Source organism: Thermobia domestica, chromosome 4 (genome assembly GCF_964235325.1).
Source record: "Thermobia domestica chromosome 4, izTheDome1.hap1.1, whole genome shotgun sequence".
NCBI lineage: Eukaryota > Metazoa > Arthropoda > Insecta > Zygentoma > Lepismatidae > Thermobia > Thermobia domestica.
In genome coordinates this window covers 253,113,759-253,125,380 of record NC_137457.1, presented here as the reverse complement: position 1 = coordinate 253,125,380, position 11,622 = coordinate 253,113,759, and the positions used below count along the sequence as shown (strand labels likewise).

General features: G+C 36.0%; 1 protein-coding gene across 1 annotated transcript; it reads left to right on the top strand.

Annotated features, from left to right (window-relative positions):
* Nucleotides 1-5,734: 5,734 nt before the first annotated feature.
* Nucleotides 5,735-8,182, top strand: LOC145683098 (uncharacterized). Its single transcript, XM_081754458.1, has one exon. It carries the CDS (start codon nucleotides 5,735-5,737, stop codon nucleotides 8,180-8,182), a length of 2,448 nt encoding a protein of 815 aa, XP_081610584.1.
* The last annotated feature ends 3,440 nt before the right edge of the window (nucleotides 8,183-11,622 follow it).

The window sequence follows — 11,622 nt, the reverse complement described above, 5'->3', positions numbered from 1 at the left end:
ACTCTAAGTAATTGTTTTTTACATGCCTACTTTGGGATTTCTTTTTCAATCAGACATAGTATTTTCTGAAAATGGATACTATAGTGGGGTGAATGCCATTGATGTTCATAACTTGATTAAAAACGCTCTGTTGAAACAAAGATTATTTAATGAACTTCAAAGAAAACTATACTACCAAACTTTTGTATAAAGAGAAGAAAGCATAGAACATTATATCATCAAACAGCGTTAGGTATATGTGACAACAATTTCTTTTACTTTTCAGATCGACATTGATTTTGGCCAGTTATATCCTGGGAAAGATATAACATTTTTTTCAACGTGGAGTGCAGACTTAAAGAAGATTCAGCATATACTTACCACGACCAAACAAACAACAAATGACGGAGCCACATTAGTAGAACTTTTGCTGCAGGAGAACATCAGGGAAGGTAATTATTTTTCTTATTAAGGGGATCTTCTACCTCTTCGCTTATGTTTCTAACTTCCCATTTGAAAACATGTAAATTTTAATATGGTAATTTCTAACAAAGTATTGTAGGTAATGACTTGAAATTTTTAATACAAATAGACAAGACCCATATAAATCCAACCACGGTCTCCAATTTACGTTACATGCGTTAGATTAATTGCAATATATTCTTCAGTAAGTTTGGCAACAGAGAATAAAAAGTATGCTGCAGAGGGAAGAGGGCTGACCATCTGTTTGCTTGTTAGCTGCTTTAAAAAGGACGCTCTTACCAGAAAAATCACGTTGTGATTCTCACTTCTCAGTGGTTAGAATGGTCTGGACTGGAAGAGCCCAAAACCACTTCTTTCTTCCTTTCACGGTTTGTTTGTTTCTTCCACCCCCTGCTGTCACAAGAAGACAACTTGTTTCGGAAAGCATTTTGAATTAGTAGCGAAAAGCCAAACGAATGACACCACGGACGGATTAAAGGGAGGGGCGGTCACTCCCTCCGAGAACATTTGAATACTTTGAATAATCGGAGTAAGAAACTAGAAATTGCGTAATCTAATAAGAAAAGTTTGTTCAAATATACAAATCAAGACGCATTTTAAGTGTCACAGCATTGTACTCTCATCCCCTCCCCTCCAAATTCCCTTCTGAAGAAGTTCTCTTTTGTTTCTCTGTTCCATATTAGCCTTTACACTTACACTTTCATTATCCAGTATTGATTTTTACCATACCATCTGCACAGAAGGCGAATAAGGTTTACGAGTCCTTCCTGCCCCCTTTTTTAAAAATTGCTAATTATAATAAAATTTATCGAAGTGCATGGAAGTAAGTTGTGACTGTGGAGAAATGGTGTACACATTGTTTATTATTTCATTAAGTATTGTTCACTATAATTATTAAAACGCAACACTGTTCAGCCTACTCCCGTAAGCAAAGAAAAGATCAATTACAGCTGCTCCGGCAATTTTCCCTTGTCTCCTTTTAGTCGTAAGTCCGAGCAGAATAAATCAAAATCTAGAAGAAAAATAAATGATAATTGTAAATCGACAACATATCGAGCACTTAAAAAAGCTCTGTTATTCTTTTGTTTCATTATTGAGCTCAGATCACGAGAAATATTTCAACTGCTGTGTAGTAATTGAACATTTTTCGTTTAATCTCCCAAAGAGTCTGAAATACTGACTTCAGTGACCAGTTTACATCCCTGAAATCAGTATTTACTTGAATAACAGTATATGAAGAAGATAGATTCAGTAGGGTTAATAAGCAGATATGAAATCCCTTTTGTAGCAATGAATGAAACTAATGTTTAGAATTTGTGACGAAAGAGCTTTTCCGCAGCGTGTAGTCTTTAACTTGTTGTTAATTGCCTATTTTGATTCATTAAGCTGTTCAATTTATCTCTTTTTATCCGTATCTGTTGCAACTTCCCAAAGAGAAATACATACGTTGACTTTAACCTTTGGTTCTTGAAATAATATACTTCATGTACAGCTTTTATACACGTACTTATAGGCGATAGATAAGTATCGTATTAAGATTAGTTTTCACCATTATTTGGACCCAATATTTGCATATAAGAAACATCGCATTATCCCTTTGCCGAATCTGGGTGTAGTTACAAAAGATGATACTTTTTGTGTGTGTTTTTTTCAGACTGCTGTCCATTGCTTACAAAATGTAATTTCCTTTTTTCTTTGATTATTGACTTAAAGTAATATACAGTATTCATTGCGTATCACAGAGCAAACCTCTGCAGGTATGAGAATGAATGCAGTAAGAAAGTTAGCACTTACATTCAAATAAATTAGTATAAAGTGGTCCAAAAGTGGGCGTACCCCCCTTTAGTTTCAACAGTATAGTGTTAGTTATGGTAGAATGTCTGTACACAGCTACCTTGAAGTCGTAAGAGTCGTAAGAGTCGTAAACAAAGGTATGATCACCATCCATGTCATAACACAACTGAATTCTGCACAAAGTTCTGGCAGATGTTTTGCGGAGATACTCCGGAGTCAACGAGGGTGAAGGCGTGTTCCACAGCTGCTCGTAATTCCTGCGTTGTGTGATATCGAGTGTTTCTTACGTGTTGCTTCATGAAAGCCCAGGGAGCATTGTCTGATATCGTCAGATCGGGACTTCTTGGAGGCCTGGCAAAGAGCTGGATGCACAACCTCTTCCAATCCAGCGGCCAGGAACTGATCTGATAACTGTTACCAAGCAGAAAACAAATGGACAGCAATGTTGCCAGACAATGCAAAGGAATGTTACCAGACAATGCCAAGCAGTGTTACCAAACAAATGTAGGTAAAACCAAAAACCGTCAGAAAATACCAATTAGAGGTACGCCCACTTCCGGACCTCGCTGTATAAGCGTAAATTAATTACCTACAAATGTTCTTGATATTTCATTCTTTTCCAGATGCCAGAACAGTCGTAATATTAATACTTCTTGGAAGATATTTCCCATCTGTGACCACGTGTATCAAAAGGAAAGACGGAGGTGGATTATGGAAACCTTCCAAATACGAGGCACAGCAAGGATTCCTTTTTCATGTCAGAGTATGTACCATTATGTAATATAATGTATTAATATCTACACTTGATTACCACGAAATATGTCATTAACATTTAATTAGTGATTGGAGAATGGAGAACATTGCACGAAACCTTATCGAACAAACAAACAAACAAAAAAAAATCAGCTTTTCTGGAAAAACTGCTATGCTCAAACAAAAATATTGTGTAAGCAAACACCATTTTCATCAAACCACGATCCACTCTGACTCACCACGTGTCACCATGATCTACTGATCTACTTCGACCTACTGACCGAATATGTCGAGAGTGGATCAAAGTGGAATGTTTTATATTGAGGACTACAATGAGTCAGTTGTTACTGTTGGGTTAGGGTAGTCATACGTAACAGTGGAACATGGAAATGTAACCCAAGATCCACTAAAGTATACTCAAAATTATCCCCACGTGATCCATAGCCACTGACCCGCTCCATCTTTGATGTGCACTCAATTGATATGATTACCATACCATATCAAGAGGATCATATTGGTGGTACATGGAAACAAAAAAGTTTGTTTAAGAAAAGGCCCCCTCGGGACAGCACGCCCTTGGTGGAGTGAGCTATCAACCATATTTTGCAATATACATGACTCTTCTTCATGCAATTAGTAAAGCATATATCGGTGTATGTGACGCGATTTGTATCTTACGAAGATATCGTGAACCTAAGTTGTGTAGATAGAAAGGAATATGCATAAAATAGGAAAACACAATATTTATTAGTCGCTAACGCCCTCGCCTTTGGTGCGAGCGGTTCTGGGTTCGATTCCCGGTGGGATCACTCGATCAAAGAAGTGTAACAGCTTTTTCAGGCCAATCATCCTGAGTGTTTTTTCCTGGGTTGAGTGAGTTTTTTTTGTTTTTTAATCGCGTCGGATAATATAAACACAGTGAACGATGCTAAAAATGCCGGGATGGTACCTAACACACAGGTCCCAGACCGCTTCCTTCCCCATCCATTCCTTTCTTTCTTCCCCTCTCTCGGATTGTGTGCTCTCCGAGGGACGACATCCCTCAAACGTGACGAACTTAAGGCCGACCTAAAAGTTACTCCTTCGTTGCTAGTACACTTATCTCCTTTGTTGGGCGACTGCGTTCGATTTCCCGGGAGGAAGGGGGAGGGGATTTTAGGATGTTATTCGTATTTTCGGTTCCACTGTAGGTTTATGCCTTATGAAGTTCCCGTGATGAAACCCTATATTCCAATAACAATAGTAAACGTAAAAATGCTGTAAAACTTTCGGTGAATGCTATGTAAACTTTCTAAAACATAAGTAGAGGTTAAATATGTTTATGGTCATGGATAAAATGTTTACTTGGCTCAAAACAGCTTTTTCCCAGTGCCTTTAAAAATGTTCTTCATTCAACCCTTCAAATATTGGAACTATGATAGCACTCCTTTCTTCATTTTATGGCATAAATAAGTAAGAAGTGTTTATACTCGAGGTAATGATATGTGTGTAATATCAATCTTATAAAAATACTAAACAGCACGTAGGGGAACGGCACCAACCTTTTCGCGATCATTATTTTAAAAACTAATTCATTGATATTGTAGCATCCTTGCTTTTCAAATTTCCGCAAAGGTTTTTCTTTCTTCTTCCTGGAGATTTGTAACGTCAAGAATTGCGGTCATTGACGTACAGGATCTAAATTTATCTTTAAAATATCCGTGCTTACTTTATGTCTGGATGTGATTCCAAGTTTGCCACATTTAATTGAAATATTTATTACTGTAAATGTAAACCATTAAGTGTAAGCTTAGGACAATTTTATTGATGTCGCAGTTATCTATTCACGTAACTACTGTCAAGTTTATAAGTGCAATAATTCAGATTGTTTTCTTTGTGATTATTCTCAAACCTTATACTAAAGGGTAGATTCCTCTAAGGAACTTTACTTAATTTTTCCAGAACTTTTCTTAATTGCATCGGATAATACAAACACAATGAACGGTATTAAAAATGTACAACTCAAGGGGTATAATAATACATTCGAAATACTGTCATATTAACCTATATTAGTTTTCAAGACATTTCATATCGCGTAGAAGTGACTCGCGTCAATTATGACCTCATTACATTACATTTCTAGTATAGAAGAATGCCTGAAAACAGTTGGTAGCAGTTTAATTGCATTGCTATATATATTATTGGTGCACCTCGTGTTTAAAATACAAGCTCATTTTAATTATACGTGTATTTGTAGTTTTTGGAATTTGATAACGTGTTAATAGGTGTGTAACGTGATAATAATTCTGTGTACATGACTTACAGGAAGCGTCCGATCTTCAAACAGAGTTAGAAAGGCATCATCTAAAGATGCAGCGCTTTGGATGTAGTGTGCAGCCCATGCCCGTCGTTGTCGCTTCAAAAATAGATGAACCTCAAGCCTTCTACGTGAGTATTGAGGATAATCTCTACAGAGTTGAAACTCCACTGAAAGCAATCGATAGCACATTCAAGACGTTTCAAGTACTGGATGCAGAATATCCGAAGGAATCGGAACAGGTGTGGACATTTGTGCAGAAACATATGTACAAAATTGAAAATGACTGCGACAAGAATTTTCCTTCAGTGAACACGCTTATCTCTGAAATATCAAAGGTGTAATGGCGGGAAAGGTTGTTTTCCGTTAATCATTTAGTTTGTAAAATAGTTTTTTCATGTATATACGTTCTTTTTAGTTTGTAAGAAGATGCCTAAGTGTTTTGTTTGTCATAGTGACTTAAGAACGAGTCAGTCTCTGTTACTTCATTTAAAATTTTGTCACAAATTAGGTGCCATGAGCCCCTTTCGTTGTGGGGAATCGTTGTGTGGACGCGAATTTGATAACGCCAATTCATTCCGCAAACACTTGCTGAAACACGAAAGAACAAGTACGGGTGGTGATGGGAACCAGCCTTTTCGTGGATACCAAAATGAGGTGTGTCACATCAATGTTGAGAGACAGTTGACTGATAATGGTGATATACCAATTGAAACTTCTGTGGAAAGCCTTTCTCTTGAAGATTACCGTGAGGCTGTAAAGGAGGAAGCCCTTCTTTTTATTACTAAACTGTATAGTCAATGTAACTTAACCAGAACTCATATACAAAACCTTTGCGACTGGGTACACGGGTTTATGGGCGGTAGTGTGATGCAACTGCTAAGAGAGAAAATTTTACAAACGCTTCGAGGAAATCATGTTGATGATAATACAGTAACTGAAGTAATGAACATGTTTAGTATAATATCCAGTCCATTTTATAGCTTGGAAACCGAATATAGGCGATTTGGCATGTTAGAGACAATGGGCAGGTTGATAAAACCAATTGATTATGTTATTGGACAGAAATTATCTTCAAAGAGAAAGAAAGGCGAGGTTTCGGTGGAAACATTACAAGTGCTTGGAAAGTTTGTGCCTATGCGAAAAATGCTTAAACGATTTTTGGAGTTACCGAATGTTCTGTCAACGTTACTCCACTTCAAGAACAGTGCAGAACAAGAGACTGAAGTACTTTTCAGTAGTGTGCAAGGACTGCATTGGAGAAACGAGGTAACGGTTTCTGATGATCGTTTGATATTACCTTTATTTCTTTACTTTGACGATTACGAAATTAACAATCCTTTAAGTGGGCATGCTGGTACAAAAAAGATAGGGGTAGTTTATTATACAATTGCATGTATTCCACCGGAGTTTTTCGCGAAACTAGAGAACATATTTCTCGCCTTACTCTTTCATTCAAATGATAGAAAAACTTTCGGTAATAAAGCAACCTTTTCAATTCTTATTGAAGAGTTGCGTTTCCTAGAATGTGAAGGTATATGTGTAATGTATAATGGTTTAGAAGTACAGATTTATTTTAAGTTGTGTGTTATTACAGGTGACAATCTTGGATTGAATTCCGTTCTTGGCTTTACAGAGTCATTTTCTGCTAAGTACCCTTGCAGGTTTTGCCTTACATCAAAAACAGATTTACAGGCGCAGTCAAGAGAAAACGTCCGGAATTTGCGGGACGTTGAGAATTATGAACTACATGTAATTCTCGGAGATGCTTCACAGACAGGAGTAAAAGAGAATAGCACTTGGAACATGTTGCCGAGTTTTCATGTTACCAAAAATTACAGTGTGGACGTGATGCATGATCTTTTGGAAGGGGTGGGGAACTATGATATGATGCATATTTTGAAGTACTACATCAACGAAACACGTCTTTTCACAATGGATATTTTAAACAGTAGGATTTCGGCCTTTGCAAGCATGTCAGATGACGTAAATAAGCCGGCACCTTTATCTTCTGAAAATCTTGAAAAGAATAAATTAAACTTGTCTGCTGCTGAAATGTTATTTCTCATAAGGTACTTTGGTTTGATAATGGGTGACTTAATCCCCGAGGAAAATATCGTTTGGAAATTTTATATTCTGCTAAGAGAAATAACAGTCATATTAACATCAAAAGTTATTCACGTAAACACTTCTGAATTACTTTGTACATTAATTGAAGAACATCATGAGATATACAAATCTTTTTTTCAGGATACATTAAAACCTAAGCATCATCATATGGTTCACTATCCACGTTTAATGCGACATATAGGACCACTTGTTTTCACATGGTGTATGAGGTATGAATCCAAACACCAACCGTCCAAGATTGCTGCCCGTATTGCTTATTGTCGAAAGAATGTTCTAGAAACTATAGGTTTGAAACACCAATTGCAGATATGTTATAAGTTCTTTCAGAAAAACGGTTTTCATATTCAACAAGAAACTGGACCTGGAGCAAAGATATACCTTTCACAAGATCAGGATTTTCCATTGTTTTCAATGTGTTTACCTCCTTCGTTGTTGAAACTTTGTCGGTCAGTAGCTTGGTGCATATACAACGGATTTGTGTTCAAGTGTTGCATGGTAGCGTTCGAAATTCATGAAGATGGTTTAAACTTTTATAATATAAAAAAAATTTTGTTAGACGAAGAGTCGCACATTTTCCTTCTATGTAAGAAAATGAAAACAGTTGGCTATGACAGTCACTACTGTGCATATCATTTGTCTTTCACGCAAGAGTGGATCTGCATACCAGTAAATTTGAATTTTGCAGGGCCTCCTACGTATTATAAGATAATCGATAATGACAACATATATGTTTCTGTTTCGGTATGATTTTGTGTTGCATGTGGGGCAGTGTTTTCTAACATAATCGTAATAGGGCTCGAGCATAAGAAAATGTTTCTTAATCCATGTGATTTTCAGTCAAACAATATTATATCCACTAGCAAAGCATTTGCAATGAAGCATACATTCCTGTACTACTAGATGTTTTGCCTGCATGGTCCTATGGCCACCGAAGTAGGAACTAAACTTTTAAAAAACATGGTTGGTTCTATGTAAATTTTATACTGATTTTTTGTTCGGAATAGAAAAAGGTTACATATCGAGTGTAAGGAAAAGATCGCACAGCTTGGACAGAATCTGACTCTACAGCTGAAATGAAACGAAAATGTCTTACGATATTTTGTCCTCCGAGGTTCCCTTTTGAAGTGACAGACGGGTAAAATTTGGACTATGAGGTAACACCTTGCGGTACTCTGTAGAAACACGTGATATCGGCTTTGGAGTTTAGTTTAAACTTCTTCGTTATCTAAGGTTTTTTAAATCAGTTTTTTTTTAATTTTAACAACAAAATGGCTAGATTTGAAACGGCATGTTTTGTCATGATCTGGGCACAGAAAGCTTCTTTTTGTACGACATTTATTCAATTTGACATTTTAAATGTACGTTTTCATCTCTTCACATTTTCCCGCCACATTTCAGACCTTTTGCTGCATCCCATATTCCATACTTTTATTTTTAAAAAAAGAAGAAGAAAAAGAAAAATGACAAAGAGCTTTGAAGTTAGGTACCTTCGTTTGAAGTACGGCACTTTCCTCTACTCCACGATAAACACCATTCCAAAGTCGCTGCTATCAAGTGTTGTTACGGACAACCCGTGCGATATTGCCATATCGACCAAAGTTTACCGGTCTCTCCCTTCCAAAAGGGGGCCTTAAAGGGCAACTTTATAAAGACATTTTCGTATCGTTTTAGCTGTAGAATCAAGTCTGTCTGCCTGTACTACCTTTTCCTTACACCCGATATATATAAAACCGCTTTGGAAAAGGAATCCGTGTACCCAGTCGCAAAAGTTTGTATGGGTTCGGGTTCCTTCATAAGAATGTAACTTGGATTTGCTAATAAAAAGGATTTAGTGTTACCGAAATGGGTTTAAAACAAAAGTTAAGCAATATTGCGTGAAAGGAAGGTAAATCGTTGTCTGCCATTTTTAATTCTAAGTATTTTTTTTTTAATTGGGAAGGATGTCATGTGACACTAAGTTTAAACTACTAAAAATATATTTATGAAAGCAGTTTTTAATGGGTTTCTGCAATTCTAATATAAATGTGTCAAAGTCAAGAACCGTATCTTGGGAAGGTGTCCGTCTTAAGAAAAACATATGATGCCATTAAATTCCGATTAATATTATATGGTAGTATGATGTGTCGTACGTCGAAAAGAATAGCTTTTATTGATTGCAAATACATTGCTAGTGGTCATAATATTTCTTCATTCAAAATCTCACTGAATTACATAAACCATTTACTATAACCTTTACTGAGTTCAAACTACACTTTGTTCTAATTTTAGAGTTGAAAATATGCTATTGGACGTAAGATTGAATCTAGGACGTCAGCCTGACGATTCCTGTTCTGATCCTTGGTGCACTAACAAAATTTTTACTCCTTAAAATGTAGATACTTGCAGGAGCTGCCCCAATTTCTTTGTTATACATTTTGTCTCCTCATTTTATTTTAAACTTATAAAAATAAGGAAAGTTTCTAGGAGAAATCGAATACTATTAAGGAATGAAAACCACAGGCGTGACGTCGCGAAAATCAAATGCCATTAACTCTTAAGAGATAGGTACGGAAACATGTAGCGAACCTATGATAGAACATGAATCAGTAGATATTCTTTCGTATTGTAACGTTTATATTAGGTGTTACGAAACGTTACGCTAACGATGGTTCTAATTATTGTCCCTTGTATTTAAGTATTTTATTTGTTCTTGTGCCTTTTCTTACAAGTCTTATTACTGCTTAGCAAATACTTTCGTATTATTGTTAGATGCAAATAATGCATATTGTACCAAGAAAATAATTTCAGAAAATGTAAAATAATAATAATTACTTCTAACGAAAATTTTCGTCGTGAAATTGTGTCGTTTGTAATCCAGTCTGTGTGGGCATTTAATGTAAATTTTTGTTTGCGTTTATCATGTTAAATAATGTCTTGTGTATGATGGGGTACTCAGTTTCCGCAGTGTCTGTACAGTAAAATTCCGGCAAATGGCTCCTCGTGCATCACTTGGTGGTCAATGCTTAAGCGACTTGGTGCTAGAAGATCACGTTTAATTTTTGCATATATTTCCACTCGTGTGTTTCGTGATGGCAGTTTCGCTTGAGTGTTGTATACTGTTAAATCCTCGGCCCTTGAAGTTGATTTCCATTCTGAAGAAGAAAATGTTACACGGTGCAGAGTTGGGTAAATCCGATGGAAAGTTAGTAGTATAATTTTTTTCACAGTCTTTACAGCAAGTCTCTACACAGCCTTTACAGTAATCCTCCCATGTTCTCTTCGTGGTACAAAATCCTATGCCGATTGACGGGTATCCTGAACGGACATTATTTTCAACCGATGTTCTGTCACTTTTAACATGCTCTTACGTTTGACCATGGCCTAAAGCATCTTTTCCAAATGTTGACTTCAACATTTCATGTGTTTCTGAAGCAGATTTTCTAGCTTTACCTAGTTTCATAAATTTCGTCACCTTCAATTTCGCTGTTACTCAGCGCATAACTGGGGGAAGATACGCTTAAAAACTAAATGCGACTTCCTAGGACAAAGCCGCTTAGGGCACTGACTCACAAAGGATGTACGAGGAATTGCTTGGTGGTGTTTAATCATTCTAGCTTAAACTTCACGAGCTGCAAAACTATTCTGAAAACTTTTCAGTACTCCGTTATATACGGTACACTTTAGAAAGAAAGAAAAAAAAAATTGAGAGATTAAATGACATTAGAAATACGCACTACCAACTCCAAAAAGCTTTTTGAAAAATATGTAATAATAAAATGATAAGGAAAATTCAGTTAACATAGCGAAACACTAATTCAGTTCAATCTTCTACGCTTTATTTTATGCATGTTTCCGTATTATTTATCAAACGTAGGAAGAAACACATTTATTATGATGTAGGTATTGACACTAAAGAACTACATGGTAGTTACAAAATTTTCCATTTAAAAAAAGCAGTCTTGTAACTAGTTTTGTATTTTTTTAAATATTATTTACATTTTTAATGCAAACGGTTACCAAGTTTCAAAAGAATTGTGTATATTTGTTAAGTTGTACTCATTTTTTTTTCTTCTTGGTTTTCTGTCTAAGAAAAAACTTAGCAGTTTTGGTTGAAAATGATTTATTGTATCAGTATTAGGAATGTGGAAAATAAATTAAAAATAAGTGCAATATGATCTTACAACAATAAAGCATTAGTGTTAAATTCA

Bases quoted from the DNA above. Each gene is read 5' to 3' on its own strand.
- LOC145683098 (XM_081754458.1), top strand. From the start codon at position 5,735: ATGCCTAAGTGTTTTGTTTGTCATAGTGACTTAAGAACGAGTCAGTCT.